Source organism: Pipra filicauda, unplaced genomic scaffold (assembly GCF_003945595.2).
Source record: "Pipra filicauda isolate LSUMZ 115617 unplaced genomic scaffold, ASM394559v2 scaffold253_size2546935_pilon, whole genome shotgun sequence".
Taxonomy (NCBI): Eukaryota; Metazoa; Chordata; class Aves; order Passeriformes; family Pipridae; genus Pipra; species Pipra filicauda.
Window position 1 is genome coordinate 2,437,728 of NW_024104369.1, and position 20,784 is coordinate 2,458,511.

Here is a 20,784-nt window from a genome sequence, read left to right on the forward strand (position 1 = left end):
GCTTAACAAGATGAAGGCAGTGGCATTCAGAAGCATGAGAACTTTTGGTACTATACGCTTAAAAGCATCAAAGAGCAGCCTTTTTTCCCCAGCTATTTACAACAGGATTTCACTGATAAGCCTAGTCAGAGAGTAGATGTTATCTGTAACTTTTAACTTGAGATCTTAGAATTAATTTTCAGTCTTCAGTAGAGTGTAATCAGTAGTGATAGTGACAGTAAACTAGCAAGATATTTTTTAATTAAAGATAGAGAAAAAATGTTTCAGCGCATCAGATGTGTTAAAATGATCTAGGAATTGCTTTAAAATATCTTGATATTTTTCTGCTTGGTATTTTATAAATGGGTATATGAAGATCAGCTGTTATATATGAAAGAGAAACAATAAGGAATATTCAACATGACTCTGGCTTTGTTGGGCAATGTTATTAGGAAGTCAAGTCCATAAGGATAGATTCAGTCCCTTGATACTTGTTTGAATGGAAATAGTCTACATGTGTGCCAGTACTCATATCTGAATTTCAAAAAGGCTATGCAAGAAACTCCTGCATAAATTAAAATGACAAAATGAGCCAGAACTGTGTTTGCAGGGCCTGCCCTGATACTAAGTGTGTCATACAGCTCTCAAATCTAATTGCAAATGTGGGCATTTGTTAGTACTGAGTATTACATAAATCAGACCTTTAAAATAAATCAAAAGAGAATATTTTTTTCTGAACTATATTAATTAGTGAACACTGATTTTTGTCATGTGATGTTTCTTGGTGCCAAGTAAGTTTCTAAGTGTTGTATAAAGGCACATTTTTGATGAATTATATTGGAGTATGTATACTTTATGCTTGGCCCAAAATTGCTGCATGACTGAAATATATATATATTTACACATGAGATTGGTTAGAGAATTTTGTCTGCACTGGCAGAATACAGGTAGCATCTGCATTACAGATGATGAATTTACATGACGGATGATAAATATACCGATAAGGGGTTTTTGACTCCTTCTTGGAAAAGTTGTTTAAAACTCTTGGTAAGGAGCCGTTTAGCTACAGGTAGTAGCATCTGACTGGTATGTGAACTCTTCCAGGGTGAATGAATTGGAAGACCTGCACAGGAGACAGGTGTGTCAGTGCCTCATTGCCTCTGTTCCTGTTACAGGTGTATGTTGAGAGCATTGCAGCGATGAGTGGGATTTTAAAGAGGAAGTTTGAAGAAGTTGGTGGCACCTCACCCTGTTCCTGTGTGTGGGAATCAGATGATGACATGTCTAGCAGTGAAAGTGCTGACAGTGGAAGTAATGTCCATCCATCCACTTCTAATCATTTTACTCGTAAGTACTAAAGTGATATGTCAGGCACGATACTGCTTTTTATACAAGCTAAGAAAGGTTCATTTTACTTGTAAGAAATACAGTGAAGGCTATCTGCTTTTATTTTGAAGTGTTTTTCTGTTTTATTACATTTAAATGCTGACACCGTGAGGAAGTACTTATTTTTGAAAAAGAACTATTTCATCTGGTAATTGTTTCTGTGAAAATTTGTATGTCAAAGTGAGTTTCAGAGGAAACTCCACTTTTATGCTTTATCACTCATATCTAGTTAGTATGAAATGTTTTAAGTATATATGAGTATGTCTTCCATTTTGGGTGATGATTTGGGTGAAGAGCTAATACCAGCAGTAACTACCTTTGAAGGCCAGTGCTTCTGCTTAGTGCTGTGTGTTCGGAGTTGAGAGTAGAGTACACAATCTGTGACAGAATCTGATCAGTCATCCTGCCCCCTGAGCCAGTGCAACCATACGACTTTCAGTCTTTTTCTTTCACTTGTTACAGGAGTAAACAGATGAAGAAATTTATAATCCTCCCTGAGAGGGTGTTAGATTCCTATTTGATGTCTCCATGAGACACTTGGAGGATGAAAATCCTTTTCTTGTTCCCACTCAAACAGCTGAACATGAATAGTTAATTTACAGCATATTTTTCTTCTGACTTCTCAGGTTGAGATTACCAGTTACTAAACTGTCATAAATTGTGGACTATATAAAGCTTCATATTTGCATTAAACAGTGTGTAAATAAGTAGCAGTAAGTGATTTGGACTTTATTTGACAGTTCATACGTAGCAGCAAGAAGAGTGTCTCCATTTTTTAGAATTTTAGGTATTATCTAGCCTAATAAAGCTAGGTCAGAGCTATTTGTGAATTATAGCTGTCAATAGAATTAGTGTAGCTCCTTATCCCAAAAGGAAAAAGACTCCTCTGAGTAAGAGAGACTTCTGTACCACCTTTTCTTAGAGCAGACTTTTCAAAAGTACTCTGAGGACCTGGATTTTCAGCTGAGGGTAGTGGTGAAGGGATTGTGTTTTACTTTGACTGGGCACCACAGGAATCTGTTCTGAAACCTGTTGTTCTTAACATCTTTACTGATCAGTCTGAAGGAGGTGACAGTGACTTACATCATTTGCAGAGAACCACACTGAGGGGAATGGCTGGTGCCCTTAAGAGAAAAACTCCCATTCAGAGGGACCTGGGCAGACTGGAGGAACAGGCTGACAGGAGACATGCAAAATTCAGCAAAGACAAATACAGCTATGTACCTGGGAAGGAAAAATTCCTCCAGTGACACAGGCTGGGAACTGACCTAGAGAACTGTGTCCAGGTTTGGTCCCACAGTGCAAGACTCTGATAAAATGGAGCAAGTGCAGCAGAGGGTCACCAAGGTCATGAGGGGGCTGGAGTGTTCACCATATGAGGAGAGACTGAGGAACCTGACCGTGTTCAGCCTGGCAAAGGGAAGGCTCTGGGTGGACCCAGTAGAAATCGTGCAGTACCTTTGAGGAGCTCACGCAGAACGTGTGCAGCTCTTCCTAGTGGTCAGTGATGGGAGAGTGAGGAACCAATGTAGATTGAAACAAGATGTGTTCCAGCTGGATATAAGGAGAAACTTTTCTCCTTGAGGGTAGCCAGGCACTGGAAAAGGTTGCCCAGAGAGGCCGTGTAGTCTCTCTCCTTACAGATTCTTAAGACTTGGCTGGCTAAAGTTGTGAGCAGCCTTATCTGATATCTCAGCCATCCTTGAGCAGGAAGTTGGACTAGAGACCTGCTGAAGTCCTTTCCAACCTGAATCATCTGTGAGTTTATAGCTTACGTGCATCAGAGGTTCAGAGAGAGCTGAAGTAGCACTGCTTGTTCTTGTTCCAGAGCCAAGTTCACTGGTAAGCTGAGAGTGGTAGCAGCAAGCACATGTCCAGAAGCAGTTTGTACAGTGCTGTGAATCCACAACTAGACTGCTTTTGGGCCTGGTCTGATAAGTCTGTAGGGAACTGTGTTTTGCTTTATCAATTTACTATCTCTGAGATCTATTTGCCCCTTTTTACTGCAAAATCTATGTGTTCATCCTGTGCTCTGATTTGATACTTTCATCTCTGCTTCACCTCTGTGAATACAGATGGCAGACCAGTACTTACTGGGTTTGAAAAGCCCAGGTTTTCTGTAGGCTTCTTGCTGAATGTAGAGTGCTAGTGGGAAGAACAAAGACTGGGATGATTTGAGACACAGGTAGATAGGAGATGTCCCACTCCCCCCCTCCCCAACTCATTACCCTGCTTTAGTGGTGCTTGAGGCTCTTGATGTTGGCTTTTAGAACTTGAACTCTCCAAATTTAGTGATAGAATTTTCAGCCTGGAATTTCTTCTATTTCACAGTCTGCCAGTGCTTTTGTCTACTGAATAGGTTTCAGGGCATGATGCAGATACATTTATTTTGTTTAGCTTTAATTTGTTTTCCATTTTTATGTGGTTTTGATTTTTGGTTGGTTTGGGGTTTTGTTTTGGTTTGGGATTTTCATTTATTTATTTATTTTCATTGTTTCATTCTTGACAGAGTTGTTTTCAAAATTCTACAGTAATCTGTTGGTTTTTGGAAGTACAGTTTTATATTTTTCTGGGAAGAATGGGTTTATTGGAGTGATTGCTGCAACAGATTACTACTTACTGAAGATTTTTTGGAGAATCTAGAATTGTGCATTTTGTATTAAAACTCATTTCTTTACAATCAGATTCTGATAGTAGTGGTTTTCTGATTCCTGTCCTCTGTTGTGGTTATTTTCTATTAGTCATCAGCTTCTGCAAAATCCAAATGCCCAGTTTATTAACAGTCCAAAATCTCTAGATGTAAAATGGAAATCAGTAAGAATATTTCCAAATGAAGATTTTTTTTTGTGTGTGTAAGGAGGTTGCAAGATTGCATTGCATAACATTTGAATATGGAGCAAAATAAGAAAACACTTGCTGTTGCAAACAACTCTATCCTCACAAGCATATGTTACACACAAAACAGCAGGCTTTTAGAATATGTAAGGCATGTTTGCTCTAGCCTCATCTGAGATGAGTGTAAAATTCTTACCTCCTCAGCCCACTTTATGCAGTAATGTGTTTATTCTGTACACATGGTGTTCCATGAAGTCTGCTCTCCTAATGTGTGCCCAAAGCCATTCTGCTGTTCAGAAAAATCTAAAAAGATTCATATAAATTCTTCCTACTCTTATTTATCAATACATGTGCAGATTCATTGCTTCTCCAAGGGACTGCTGAGACACACAACAGCAATCTAAAAAATTCTTTATTGTGCCATGAGCTCCAGTAAACCCTGTCAGTACACAGTAATTCTTTGTGACAGTGGAAAGTTATAACAGTATTTTAGAAGCTGAATGTAGATGAAAGCTGCTGTTAATAATTAATACTCAATATTATACATTAATATTTATATTTATTTTCCTGTGGTAGCATGTTTTATTAAAAAATAAGTGTGCATATCCAAATCAGTTAAATTATTACAGTACCCTTATATTGCTTTTCATTTCCTCAGTGGCATCCATGGAAATGAATGTGCCTTTTTCAGAATCAAAGATACAGGTCTGCTGCATGTAAACACATATGCATATATTTATAGTGTGAAAAAAAAGTGTAACTATATATGTATATAAGCTTTGTCAAATTACATAGATATATACACGTTGTACATGTATATGTTCAAGTGCAGTAAATGTGGTAATGGCAATCAGAAGCGTTGAGTGATATTTTAACTGTAAAGTCTGAGAGAATGCCATAGAACTGAAGAGTAAGAAGCTATGGGGGTTTATACATGTTGTTGAGTAGGGTCCCAATCATGGTAACTAAAGAAATATATCTGTCTCTCTCCCCCTGAGGTTTAGGATTGGTGTGAATCAGGCACTTTTCCAGTAAGAAGCCTGCACTATATAATGCAGTAAACAAATGTCATGCCATTTTTTAAAGGACATTTGATTTGTATTTTTTTTCCTTTGTTCCCTTAAAAAAGTTTACTATTTTACTCATGGGTTGTTTGCTAGTTATTTTCTGGAATCAGGATTTCCCTTTGTTTTAAATCATAACTTTTTCTTCTAAACTCAGGGTTAGGGAACAGGTGAATTTCACTGGCTCAATCTTTTAACTTCGATGCAACTGGAAAGTTTCTCTATGTCAGTTAAACGTTTGTAGATTGCTGAAGCATGTTACATACCAACTGTGCTCACCCCTGCCATTAAATTAATTCTTAAGCAAGGCGGGGGTGGGGGTGTGGTGTGGGTGTCAGTGACCAGTTTAACAGGTCTGGAAATGGCTAGATGCAATCATGATAAAACAGAGTTTATTTAAGATAATTCTAGGAAAGCATAGGGAATGCAAGTACCTGTTTGCTCTCTATTCAAAATATGTGTACCTAGTTATTTTGAAAAAATAAATTAAAGGTGAAAATATGTCTTAGAAAACTAGCTGAAACAAAAAGTCTCTTAAATTTCATCACAAAATTTAATTCAATGCTCTGAGATTATTGGTTTTTTTTTAAAGATCTGAGTACTTCCACATTCACATTGCTACCTTTCATGTTATTTGTGGTTAAGCTACTCAGTTTGCTCATCTGCAGTGAGGCCAGCCCTACAGTATTTCTGTGTATTATGATTATTTTCTTTTCAGCAGGATGGTCTCTGCTTAGCAGGCAAGTGGTTGCAGTAAGCCCTGTCAGTCAGTAATTATGAAGTGTCAAGTGGTTCCAGTAAAAGGCGGAAGAACTCTGTTGTGTGGAGTTGGTCTGTGAATTAGCTCTGGGAAATGGAAAGGCTCTTGTAGCCTTTGTTAGTCAGGAGTAGAGTTTTATTTTACAGAGTTTCATGTCATGGGGGAAAAAACCTGAAATAATATTTGGAATGAAGCTGAATCACCTTGGGTTGGGGCAGAGGCCTGCAAATTAGAAGTCCTTTTCTGAACAGCATATGCAAGAGAAAGAAACTAAGGGCAATATAGATTTTTAAAGTGGTTTGCATCAATTTAAAATGCCAAAACTGGGATCTCAGGAATGCTAAGAACACTGACCAAAAGTCCCTCCAGGGTATCTGAGATGTGTGATCAGAAAAATTCTGTCCCCTTATAGCACTGAATGTTTTGGGAAGGGTCTGTTTGCTGTTAATGTAGCCAGTGTGTAGAGCAGGAGTGATAAATACTGTCACTTTTCAGACTCTGAACAGATTATTAAAAACAATAATAATATGTGTTGTTATAATATTCTTTGTTGGATTTGGGAAACTGCTTGGCTCCCTAGTTAAATTCACAGAAACATCTCCAATACAAAAACCTGAGCCTGCAGACATTTTCCATTACCCTGTTGTTATGTCATGACTGACTTCAGTTTTTACAGTTTCTATGACAACCGTGATTTTGATTGGTAAAGAATCTAAAGGATTTTTTTGGGCTGTACAGTATTTTTCCATCAAAGGAGTAGAGTGAAAATATCAAGATGCTTTTCGCTAATCAGTATTGAAGTTGAATTGCTGTCTAAATGTGGATACCTGTTTGTGGCAGACTCCACATACACTAATTTTTGAGATAGAACATATGAGAAAATAGCCCTATTACAGTTGCCAAATAACTGTCTGTAAAATTAATGATAATTTATACTACAGTTTAAGACGTTCTTATTTCTCAAGTCATGTAGATATTTACATTTCCAGGTTAACCCTTAAGAAATGTACTTATCAAGACGTGGTTCAAAGCAACACCACTGGATTGCTTTCAGAGAATCTTTGGCAGTTTTTGCAAGTCATCAGCAAAATGGTACTTGATGAAATTTCATTAGGTGGGAGTCAAAAAAAAAAAAGAACAGAATGCACAGGTCAGCAGTTTGTGGTTACTGGGGAAATACAGAGAGGAGCTAATGAAGAGCTGATCAGGGTGGGAAGACAGCTTGTTCACTATGTCATGTATGAAGGAAAAGAGAGAAGGAGGTTCCCCAAGATGAGAAGCTTGACAAGCAACAGGGTGTTTTTCATTAGGAGCAAGAAAGCAGTGGTAACAGATTTTACTTAGTAAATATGTCAGCTTGCAGAAAAGGCTACAGATTGGCTGGCTCAAAACTGGGAAAAGGGGGGGGGGGCCTAATGAACAGAATGAGAATGAGCCAGTTTATCAAGATCAAAGGAATTTAATGCTCCAGGAGTTTGCAAATTCTTAATTGAAGTGAGTCATCCTCTCTCACTACATTGATGTGTATGGAACATATTTCAAAAACAAATTAGAAAATTACTGGGAAATGTTGATTGAGATTCTGTAGCACTTCCGGATCTGTTCTGTATTTATCAGTTAGAGAAAGCACCTTGCACTAAGAACATATGAATAAATTCTGGTCCATATTCAGGAGTATGTACTGTCAGGAGGTCTGGAACCACCTTCTGCAGGCAAATCTGGGATCTCTAGTTCAGAATGATGTGAACAGTGTATGAAATTATGTTTGCTGATTGGTTGTTTTCTGTGAGATTTGATAAAAATTAAACAGAATTGTTGGATATTGCCCTTGGTTTGTTAAACAGAGTAAAAATTAGATCCACAACTGAAGTAGTATACCAGATCAACCCTTAGCCCCTGATTTTGGACTTTTTATAGCAGTTGCTGTCTTTAGATGCTATTACAACATGCAAAATAATTTAAACAACTTTATGGTCTAATGTATAGAATGTGAAGTTTTATTTGTTCTCTCACCAGAGACTCATGCGTGCAATTTTAAAAATGCAAAATCATGATGACCATGGATTTCTTGACATAAAGGAACATACCTAAGCCCACAGTCTTGAAAATTCTTTCAGAAGTTCTTCTTTTAGCTTGGATTTGAACTAACTCAGCCAACCTCCTTCTCTGGAGAAACCATAAGGTTGGGACGTAGATGAGCTTACTTTTAGTGAAGACTTGCTTCATGGTCTTTAGCAAATAAGATCAGAATTTTAAAATGTATTTCTAAGGGTAAAAAACCTTAGGATGTCTTGGGTACTAAAAGTCACTGTCCTGTTCTTCAGATAAGAAGCAGCATTATGACAACATTTGGATACCAGTGAAAGCTGTGGGTGGCCTGATACCATTATACTAGCTTCTGTAGGGAAATAATTGGTGAATCAAATCAAGAAGGAGGGGAAAATGGATTTTTCTGTTACCAGTTTATGACTTGAATAGCTTCATTTTTGTCTGAAAAAAATGTTTCATGCTTTCTTTTTCTGCTCTATCCTAACGCTAGCTTTTATCCCTAGTGAGACTCCCAATGGCCCTTCAGCAGATTTCTTTGAATTGTTTCTTACAAAAGCAAATGAAACTTCAGAAAGATTATTGCAATATTCTCTCCTTATCTAGAGCCATGTTCAGTATGTATTCTGCATTTTATACTAGTTTACGACTTTTCCTACCAGTCTGTGTAAAGATGGCTTTTAAGATGTTTTGAAATTTAAAGCCAAATTAGATTCAGTGCTTTTAACAAAACATGTTGTCCTACTGGCCAGGTTAAATGTGCCCCTGAGCAACCTGATCCTCATGGGTGGCATCCCTGCCCAGGGTGGGGAGGTTGGAACTAAATGAACTTTAAGGTACCTTTCAAACTAAACCACTCTATGATCATGCATTACTGTAAACTTTATAACTAATGTCAGTCTGTACCACCCTCCATACATGAGCCATTGGGTTGTGTTTTCTCCTTGCTCTGTTGTTCTTTGCTCACACAAGCATCTGATTTAGCAATAGGCATGACTGAGGGGAGGTAACACCAGAAGGACATTAACTTAAAGGCACACTTTCTGCTGGTAGTAGATCTTCTTTTAGAAGTTCCTTCAATCCAGTGGCTTGTTCCTGGTCAAAGGGTTTTTCTCCATCAGTTGATACAGCTGTTGTTTGTATTAATATGCTGTAAGAGATCTTCAGTCTCTAACAGTAAGCTGGGAACAGCCTTCCATGGGATTTGGTTTGGTTGTTCATTTTGTGGTTTGTTTTTGGTTTGTTTTTTTTTGTTTGTTTGTTTTAATAGACTAGCAGTTGTGCTTGCAAAGCAGAATTAATTAACAAGCAGATGTACTTAGGAGTTGTATCTTTTCTTGGTGCTTCTTGATGAAACGCTGTTTTAATGCTTACAAGAAAGATGCAACAGTATTTCTTAATCCTGTTTTCAGTCTTATTAGCCTTCAATGATTGTATTGTACTAGGGTTTTTTGGCCCTACTGGGCCTAGACCTGGAACTACTTAAGGTGAAAGGCTATATCTGCATACAGGAAACACAGACTTCCTCCAATAGTTTACAGTCTTATAAGACAGCAACGATATACAGTGAATGTAGGACTGTAGGGAGGACTAAATCCATGAGAATTACTGACCTATGAGCAAAAAATTCAAGAACTTTGACTGAAACATTAGGGGAAAAGAAAAGTATTCTGCTTTCCAGAGGCTGTATTGACTTCTTACTTTCTTCTTCCTCTGTAGCCCTGATTCATCTCCCACATGTATTCTAGTCTTGCTCTTTGAGATGTCCTGGTGCTCATGGCAGTCCACTGGTGTGCACTGAGCATGACGGTGTATTGGAGATCCTGATCCTTACAGGAACATAAAGAAATTGAGTATCAATCCCCTCCCCTCCACAAAATACTGTAGTGATGTTTTCAGCAGTTGCAGTTAGGAGAATATATACAAACTGTTGTTTCTTTGGAATTTGCCAATTCAGTGTATTAAAAACAGCTTCATGAATTGTTTGATTCTAAAACTCTGACGGAAACTAGACAACTTTCTCAAGCTGTCTCCATTCAGTGATGGCTTGTCTGTTTGTCTTCCCAACAGTCTTTCTGTAGTGCCTTGTGTTCATGTACCTGTTCATCTGTCTGTTTTGAACTTTCAAAGCTGGTGAGGGGAGATGATTCTTCATTGATGGTATTCAACAATGTTGATCATCGTTCTTCTGTTCACTGAATATGTGGCATTTTTGGTGTTCTGATCATGAAGGTGAAAACTGATGCTACCCTACTGCAGTGTATTTGTAGCATTAAGGCATGTGGGTGGCTTCCAGACCTCAAAGCTTATAATTCAGAGCTTTTATAATACGTGAAAAAAGAAGTAGCTCATTTAGTCTGAACTCACACAATAGTGATACAATTGTTCTGAAGGGGAAAACCAGTTAGCAGTTATCAATGGCATTGGCTTGTCCTGTTGTTTCCCAGTTCACTATCCAAACCAGTTCACTCTTCTTGTAACATGGAGTCTTTTGTGTTTTAATGAATTCATCATCAATTATATATGCCCCAGAGTAATAGTGGTGAGAAGTTTCACTATCAAGCTGACTGAAGACTATATGACTTTGTCCCAAGTGAGGCTTTAACTGTTGTTATCTGTGGCTCCAGGCTTGTTACATGACTAGTTTTCACTGTGTGCTTGTGTGCAAAATATTAATATGCCAACCCATTAACTCCCACTTGCAGTGAATGTACTCAATACGTTGTCACAGAACTAAGCTTAACCTAATGGCAGTGCTTGTTGACTTCTGTGTTACTGATGTTTAGTGAGTTGCTCTGTATAAATATTTTTTGTATTTACAGCTTCTTGTAAAGTTGTTTGTCTCCATTTTGGAGATTTCAGGCTTGAGATACAGACAAAGAGCAGATTTTTTAGAATTGTGTGGTTTCAGCTGGTTAGCTGAGTATTTTATCTAGGTGAGGAGATTAGAAAAGGCTTTTGAAAATGTTTAAGGAGTGGTGTTTGGAAGTAGACTAATGGCAATTCCAAGCACTTCTTTAGCTTTTCTTATTTTCAATGAGGTATGATTGTATTTGTACATCACCTGCTAGGAAAGCAGCCATAGGCAGTGGTCATCTGCAGAGCAATGGTTCAGCAGTGGTTACTATGGAAACCATAGGTGACCTACATTTTACCAAAAAGTGATCAAGTTTCTTTTTGTTTTTTAAATGAAGCACACCCATTGATTTCTGCTACTGCTCTTCATCTTTTACACATTGTTTTACTTAAGTAGTATTCTTGGTTTTGAGTGATTAGTGTGGAATGGACATAAAAATCTTGGAGCAGAGATACCATTTCATTGTTACACTACTATTTAAAATTTTTGCCTCTGCTGTCATGTCTAATTGTGTGTTCTTAGCAAGAAGGTAACACAATTTAATTAATTACTGTGTGCATTATAATAATGTATTATTTGTATAGCTACCAGGATGTGATCTGTAACAACTTGCAGTGGCAAGGCTCATTCTTGTGAATTTATGTATTTTACTAACATTACAAGTCAGTAGGCTACTGTATGAATAAAGCTACGTGAACTATTGGACTTCAAGTAACCATCAAAAATGTTTTTTGCTTTAGTAAATTCATCTTCCTTTAAGGATGTGAGAATTTTCTCAAAAAATGAGAATATTCTGCAGACAGACAAAAGAGCAACCAGGAGAGAGGACAAAGTGTGACATTTCAGATAAAGCTTAAGTTCACATTTTAAATATACATTTCTCACTGTGAGATTAACACAGAATGGTAGGAATTGGGTCAGAGCACGTGCCTAGGAAAGTCATTAAATGTCGTGATATGTCTAGAACTTTGACTTGCAGATGAGCCAGGCTTGGATTTTCAGAAAATTTTGTTAAAACAAAATGGAGAAATGATTTACTTTAATTTTTATTATTTTTTTTTTAAATTTGGGTGAATGTGATGGTCTTTGTATAAATACACTGTTCTGTTTTGAATTGTTTATTGTGCTTTGTAGGTGAAGGAATCTTTAATTTCACACAAATTAAGGACAGAGAAATGCTACAATATAGACTTTTTTGAGACCAAATATATTATTTGTCATAAATTTATGGACCATCTGCTAATTACTGAAACCTTCTTGTAGCCATGAGTCTCTCATGACATTTGGATCATAAGCACCCTGCAGCTGGTAATGGAACCACCTCCAAATTTCTCCTATATTTCCCACTTTCTCCCCTGTGCCCACGCATCTCTTGTAGCCTGTTTTTTGCACTCATTTTCATCTATACTGCACGGCATGCTATGCTCCATCACTTCAGTCATATGTTATTAGATTAGCTACAAACTCATTTGTTTGCATACCTCAAAAACGAAGACATGTTTTGTTACCTTTTTTCTTGCTTCAGAAAGCTCGAATTGTGTGCTCTGTGTCCATCTGCCTACACTCTGATACATGCAAACAGCAGCAGTAGTACTGGCAAGAAATATTAATGGTGTAAACCAGGAAGTACTAGTTGCTTTTGGATTTGATCTAGTTTGCTTTTATGATGCAGAATTTGATTATCACCTATACTTCCCGTATTCACAATCAAAATCTTCCCAAATCATATCGATTCTAAAAAATCTGATGTATCCCTTGAACAGAGAATAGCACAATAGCCAGTGTTGCAGCTCTGATGCTCGAGATCATAGCGAAGACAATGTGTAGGATGTAGGAGTGGTAACCCCAGGAGAGTCGTGGCCTGGGCTGAAGGAGGGTATGAAAATCACCAGGGGTGTAACTGGAGGACCAAAAGCTAAGACCAACCAAGCTAAGATTTTTACATCATTTTAAAGCAGAATCTGAAGTATTTGGGGCCAGAATGGAAAGGGACACTATGCTGGTGTTTGCTGGGGTGGAGTTAATTTTCTTCACATGGCTGGTACGGGACTGTGTTGTAGATTTGGGCTGAACACAGGGTTGATAATACAGAGATGATGTTGTTATTGCTGAGCAGAGCCAAGACCTTTTCTTCTTTCCATACTGCCATGCTGGCAAGGAAGTGGGGGATGTATGGGAAACTGGGAGCAGACACAAGTGGGACAATGACCCCAGCTGACCATAGGGATATTCCAGACCATATGACATCATGCTCAGTATATAATGCTGGGGGGAAGAATGAGGAAGGGAGGGGATGTTTGGAGTGATGAGTTTATCTTCCCAAGTCACTGTTACCCATGATGGGACCCTGCTGACCTGGAGATGGCTGAACGCCTGCCTGCCGTAGGAAGCAGTGAATTAATTCCTTGTTTTGCTTTGCTTGCATGCGTGGCTTTCGTTTTCCCTATTAAACTGTCTTTATCTCAACCCACGAGTTTTCTTGGTTTTACCCTTCGATCCTCTCCCCAGTGCCGCTGGTGGGGGAGAGAGCGAGTGGCTGTGTGGGGCTTGGCTGGGGTTAAATGTGGCAGACACAAACAGGCATCTGAAATGGCAAAGCCAGGACTGTTGCTGGCTTGTGTCACCAGTGCCTTCTCTCTATGCCATAGCCACAAGTTTGCAGTATGGATCAAATGTTAGTTTTTTGTTTTGGTTTTCCTTTACCCCCCCCCCCCCAAAAAAAAAACTATATCCAAAAATGTCTTTTACCAAAGATATCCAACCTTGCTTTAAGGACTTCAACAGATGGCAAGTCTGTCACCTACCATGGTAAGCAGGATTAATGTTTAATTGTCCTTGCAATTAATGAATTTTGTTCTGTTCAGTGAAATACAGGAAGGTTTTCAGACTCCCTGTTGTGTCAGAGCAGAAGTAACTCATGTGCACGAGAAACCAAATGTGCATACTGGCTATGTGCTTAAAGGTTTATGATCATTTATTTTATATAGATAGATAGATATAAACACACATATATATGTAATTTTCTAAAAAGTCAGGTCTGCTCTTCTGAAATACATATTATTTTATAAGTCAGTAAATAATGGTTTGCGACAATTAAATATTTTGGTAATGTAACTCCTGTGGCTTACTCATACATGTGACTCACATGTTCTGCTGAATTTTTTCACCCTAATATGGTACCTGGTTTCATTGCAAACAAACTGAATTTTCTGTTTATTCTGTGAGTTTGCATATGGCATCACCAATACTTTGATAGAAATTCTAAAAGTTTATTGGTATCATTTTAACAGTAATGAGACATGAATTTCATTTTTTTAAGGACAGATTAAGGAAATGTCTACAGACTGAAAACATGATTTCAGAGATGTAAAAATCTCCTGAGAGAAACTGGCGTTCTTTGAGATCACAAGGTCAGTAGTACAGTAGCAGCTATTCACATGCATATATCTATACAATTATATAGGCCCAATTTCATTTCTGTACCATCTGATGATACAAAACACGATGTTATATTTTATGTCTCTGCAGAGATTTTGATTAGCGATTTTGGAACAACATTAGTAAAAGAAAAATCAGGTTTCCAGCTGCAACTTTGTGTTTAAAATTCATGCTGAAAGCTATTGGATTAGTATACATCAGCAACTTCCAGTGTAATTAGATGCAGACAGGTAAAATGTTCCTAATTTGTTGCCCATGTTTGTAAATAAGTTAATTATTGCATATTTGCATCTTTTGTTACTTGCTTGCAAAAGTATCAGCTCTTTAATGTTTTGGAAAACGAAACACCAGCTTAATCTGAAGAGGTGCTTTCAAGGCTTCTTTTGTAATTTGTCACGTCATGATGTGATCCACTTTTTCCAAAGACTGGAAGTAAGGGATATGATTTAGCCACAAAGAGCTGGTCAACACATGTCAAATAGTAAATGTGTTCAGAGAACTCTGTGTAATTAGTATAATATTTTAATGATGTCACAATGTAATTTAAAGTGCTTGATAAATAGCAAGAAAATGATGATAGCATCTTGTCTTGCATAACCTGTTCGTAATTTCATGAAAGCTTTTCTCAGATAGTGGAAAACATGTATAATTGTTACCTTTTACTTGTTTGTTATTAGAATGTGATTTTTAAATGTTACTTGTATTGATGAAGGGAAGATCAGAATGCACAAGTGTAGGTAACCCTTATTCTGAAGGGTCTATTTGATTTATGGGTTAGCCATGATATTAATGCAGACACTATACCTGGCTGGTTTTTTGGGGATCTGAGTGTAGTGGTGTGCAGATTATGTACAGCATCTTGTGGACATGCCCATGTAGACCAGTAGTCCATGACCACAGAGTTACTGATCTCCTTTTCTGATTTACCTTGGTGAATGTCTTTATAGCCTGACTCAAATGAACTTTTTATATTATTTCTTTTTACCTTACCTGGATTATCACACATTATTGAAGGTAGTTGATTCTCTTTCAGTAGCTTAAGCCATATATTGTGTTGTGTCTGATTTTGATTATCTGATAAGTTTCTACAGTGAAGAGTACAAAAGCCACTTAATGAAGGCTCACTTGGCCCAACTTTCCTCATTTTTAGTATATAAGTAAAGATGAATACATTGGAATTTTCACATAATATTCATTTAAGAAAGAACACTTTCAGTATGGAAATACTTTTCTTTTGCTGTACTCAAGTGATGTATGTTTCTCTTATTTGTGTGCTTAGCATACAGTAAGGTGGAACCCTACTGAAAAAAAAAACTCAAATGAGAAACTGGTACTGCTGACTTAAGAGGCGCTCCATTAAGTTAGATTGGTAAATGCTGCAGAAGAAATTTCCAAATGATTCTTAGTGTTAACCATTTGTCCACTGCTGGGTGCAATTAAAAATGTGATTTAGAAAGGTAATAGACCAATATTCCTTTAGTGACTGCATAAGAGAGGAGGGTTGTGGGAAATCTGCAAGTAGGAAGTAAATTACATTACGGCAAGCTGAACAGTGTACTGTTAATTTTTGCCCTTCTCTGGACAGGTAGCATATGTATATGCAAAATTTTGGGAAACTCTTCAGAAGCATGTTATATTTGTGTTGCAGTGTAATAATAATGTCAGCTGTTTTTGAATTATGTAAATAAGTCTTGCAACATAAGTTAATCATACAGTCATTACTGAAGAAAAATTTTTGAAAGTAAGGCATGGTACCTACATGATGATGCTGCGTGTGTAACATTTCAGGTAGGTTTTTTTCTTACAGTAACACATATAAGAGGAGAGGATGTGATTCTTGACTTACTATGGGATTTAATAAGAATCTTAGACTTGTTTAAATATTACTTTTTTTAGTGATCAAAATGCTTCATTTATTTCAGTAAGCATGAAAATATGCGCCAGAATTTGGAATCAATTTCTTAGATGCCTAAATGTTAGTGATCTTGCAAACCTTGTTGATACAGTTGTACCTAAAATTCTGCGTCATCATCAGTCACTGACAGACATTTACTGCCTACTACTAACTCCTTCTTATATCTGCTGTTGTAATCCTGCAGTGTGAAACCAAGCTTTTGTCATACTGTTCTGATTTGAGATGTGGAGGAAGGATAGGAGTTCCCACCCCATCCCTGCTTCTCCCTCCGGTACTTGGTGTTCAGTTTCTGGTCTGCATAAGAGATGAGTTGAAACGGGTTTCCTTTTCCAGGCTTTATTTAGTAAATAAAATAAGTAACCTATCTAATACATGAGATAATAGCATAAATAAATAATATGATAAAAGAACAGCTACCTATTGTTTTGATTTTTTTTTTCTCCCTTGCCCTTTTGTTTTGTGAATTTTGTTCTATGTGCTCTTTAAATAGCAGGTTACCTGTTGTAGTTAATTCATAGGAATAAGCAAATTCCAAAACAAGGACAAGCTGGGAAAATTAATAATTTAACCTCAAATAGGTGGGATCTTTGAATTTCTCTTTGTTACAGACAGACAGATGATAGAAATGTCTGCATACCTGTAAGATGACAATTTTGATTTTTGCCCCATCATACATAAGAGAGAGGAATTTCCAGCTCATAACAATTCTGCTTTGATTTTTTTTGTTTTAATTTTAAATATCCAAACACAAGATCCTTGTCCACCATTTATCTTCACACCATAATATCTGGCTAACAACAAAGGGAAAAAACCCCCCGCCACAACAAAACAAACAAACTCCCAAACAAAAACCAAACCAAAACACTTCTACAAGTCTTGAAATGTTTCTGCATTCACAAAGTCTGAATAGTGATGAGGATGAAAAATTTACATGTTCAAATCTTAATCCACTGTCTTAAAAGGGGGGAGCAGAGAGGCAGCATAAGTCACTAATCCAATTGTACTAGAACAGCTGCCCAGATACAGCAACTGTGAAATCTGTGCTAGAAACACTATTAAGTTGTTTTTTGACCACTGTGTCATTTAACTTAGCTCTATGTGCAGTGTGAGAGTATCTGGATCCAGTGCTGCTTTAAGACATTTTAGCTGGTGGGGATAAAGCCTGATAAGAGCTCCTGCACAAATGCAGTGTGTGCGCCCTCCTCCCTCCTGCTGGCTTGGGGCTGCTTGTGCACTCAGTGCAGGGGGAGATGTGGGACATGCAGAGATTTACCAATGACTATAAATTTCTGAAAGGGACAATCCCCACTATCACAACTGCAACAGTTTTCCCATGTCAGGATCTATAAAACTGCCGGACAGCTGAACAGAGGGTATTTCAGGAAGAAATGATGGCATAGTCTTACTTTTAAAAAGGACATAATTTAATTTTATGTGACGGTGTCTGCATTTTAATGCATAGCATAATACAGCCTGAACCCTTTGGCTGAGGTCAGCCTATCTACTAGTGTCTTCTTTTAGTAGTAGTTTATCATATGAAGAAAAATTCTTCTCTTCCCATAAATATTTTTCAGTGGTTAAGTACAAGAGCTTTTAATCAGAAATCACAATATATGGGAACTTAGAAGATTTCTGTGACTGTAAATTCCCTTATAGCACTTCTCTCCCTAGAAATTAGAAATACAGAATAAAAAGAAAGGCATGTGTCTCATGTTGCAACTGAGAGAACAGCTGCTGTAATTTATCTTGTAGTACTTGGAGCTTGTAAGTTGTGGCCTGTGCTTTCCTTTCTGAGAGTTTTGCTAAGATGCCAGTATTAGTTATAAATAAATAAATATTTACTGGAGATGGCAAAACCCAATATCTAGAGAGCAAAATTAATTTGTAAGTCTTGTACTTCTTATGATGTAAGGTATAAAAATGCATGGTTTCCATTTCATGACTGGGAGACAGTTTAAAAATCCCAAGTAATTCCACTGGAGAAGGTGTGTATGTAAAGAATAAGCACTTTCATAGTATTTCTACCCTTTTGTCTGTAAAGATACAGATTTTGTTGATAATATGATGTCGTGTTTGAAATGTGACACAGGGAGCTCACAGACTTGCATTTTAGTCTCTAGAGTTTCCTTCCATTGGGAATTTGAAGAATTCATTAAATAAATCTGACCAGAAGAGACCAAAGCCCTCTTCCAGCACCGTGTTTAAGTTAGATTCATGCTTAATGAGAATAACTCTGCTGGGACCATTGTTTTTTAATATCTGTTCTCACTCAAGTGGGGCCTTAAAAATTCAATCATCTAAAACTGCAGCAGAATAAATAGTTAAAGATGCTGATGAACTATTTCCAAAATGCATACTATTCACGCTTAATATTTTAAGAATCCATTTCTCCCTACCTCTATTTTTTAATCATCATCCCTATTATACTTTTGATTGATTGAAAAGCATTATGATTCAGAGGCCCGGTTTAGTACTTAAGTAAGTCCTAGACACATTCTTGTTATTTCTAATCCGTCAAGAGTACCCAACAGCTCTTTTATTTTCTTTATAGCAGCCTAATGAGGTCAGAAAGGTCCGAAGAAACTAGCAAGAAAGGTCAGAGTGGCTTATGCATGGGTCCTTTTCTGTAGGCTGATACTCAGCATGCTGGGAATGAGTCTGGCTATAGTATTTGGATTCTGCAGTGAAATAATGACATGAGCAATTCAACAAGTAGTCTTCATTATCCTTTCCCACAAAAATGTATTTCCACAACTAGAGCAATTAGTAGGGATTATCTTTGAGAGGAGAAATAAATGGCTTTTAACTGCTTTGTGTGTATTAAAATAATGTTAGATGTTTTAAAATTTTCCTATCTGAAGAATTGTTTTGTATTTTAAATTCAAGTGACAGCATATCACCCTGATCAGAAGAAACAGTACTTTCCCATCCACTTATTGATATTACTTAGAAATAGAATTAAAAAGTTCATATCGGGCTTAAATTTTCAGACCTGCCACTATAATTGTCCTTTCTTACATCTCCCCCCCCTTTGTTATTGATGGAAGTGCAAAGTAACTCTGAATTGATTTTCTTCATCTTATTGTTTGGCTTGTTTAATGAAACAGGTTCTCTCTAACTGGTGATCTTGAAGTGTACATTTTAACCATTAAGAGCACAATTGTGGGATAAGTAACAATAAGATATTTGATTTTTTTATATTTTATGTTTTCATATGGAAATGCTAGGTATGGAAAAGTTAAGCTGCTCAAAGTCTCACAGAATTACTCATAAAAAGTGGATTTTGGGATCTAATTGATTATGCAAACTTATTCCATGTCTGTGCTGTCAGTCCAATGCTAGCAGTTTGGTGGGTTCTTCTTACAATCCAGAGAAAAGCTCTGCAGTATAACCATTAAAGTATTAATAACATCTGAATAGTGGAAATAACAGTAGTATAGCAATTAATAAGTGCTTGGCTTGCTATTAGTTGCTAGTTTTTATTCCTAGTGGTGAATTGTATGCAGTCAGGCTATGGCTTGAGAGTCCTCAGTGGTTACCCACTGTCTAGTAAAAAATTCCTCTGCATTTTATTTGACATTTAATATGTGGGCCTCTGAACACTTGGGTTTGTTTTCTGAAGATCTGGCTTTTGACTGATGACTGAGTGTTGAATAGAGACCATAGTGTTGGATATCCTTAGCAGAGTCACCTTGTTTGTTTGCTTAGATGGAATGAAACACTGGATGTGTGGACAGGAAGGAATTTTCAGTTCTGGTTCAGGCTATATTTGACTCAGCTGTCAGCCTGTCTTGTATTTTGGATTTTGGCATTCCCCATCCCACTGATAGTAGTCCAAGGTCCTTGATGTATTTTCAGCAAATTCTCTGATTTTGTATAACAAAGTGATACCTTTCAATATTCCACTTTTTGCTTAGTGCACATTACACTTGTTGAATTTTGCTTCTGAGTTTGCTGGAGGGTTAGGATCCAAGGGGAATTCCTTTTTATTTTTCTTTTTAATGGATAGAATTATGTTCCAATTTATGCTAAATAAATTGGCAGTCTGTGTCAAAGTATGATTTTTCTGGTATTCTCATTCAATTGATTTTTCTCTGTCATTCAGATACTTTAGGACCCATGCGCCTTATTTTCAGCATGTATACATTAGATACAAATATATTTCCTAGATCTCAAAATAAAGATTTGGTCTCATCTTCCACAACCCATCTTCAAGAGTTTACCATATTTCATCTTCTGAAATGTTGGCTTGCCTGTGCTTTTTTCCCACTCTTGGTTCTTTTATTCTTCTAATTGCTACTCAGTTTATTTTTGAAAAGGTACTTTGTTCCTTCCATATTTTACAACTTTCTACACAGTTATATTTTTAGTGGCCTTTTCATTTCCATCTGTACTTTTTCTGGTTAATCTAGGGGAAAAAAAAGTTTATTTATGATATCTCTGCTAACAATGGATGTATCCCCCTCAGATTTTTCCTGTAAGACTGTTTTCCAGTAAGCAGTTT

The 20,784-nt window shown here is 37.1% G+C and overlaps 1 protein-coding gene across 2 annotated transcripts in view; it reads left to right on the top strand.

Annotated features, from left to right (window-relative positions):
- The first annotated feature begins 1,263 nt into the window (after positions 1-1,263).
- CSRNP3 (cysteine and serine rich nuclear protein 3) overlaps positions 1,264-20,784 on the top strand; it is a 76,441-nt gene continuing 56,920 nt past the window's right edge. The window contains exons 1-2 of one of the 2 annotated variants that reach the window (XM_027733751.2): positions 1,264-1,326; positions 14,247-14,337. Coding sequence is in view for 1 of the 2 variants with exons in the window: in XM_039382092.1 (XP_039238026.1) it covers positions 14,586-14,595 (10 nt within the window). In the remaining variant the exon portion in view is untranslated. Of the gene's footprint in view, positions 1,327-14,246; positions 14,338-14,518; positions 14,596-20,784 lie in introns of those variants that run through there. The other variant, XM_039382092.1, reaches the window with a different exon arrangement.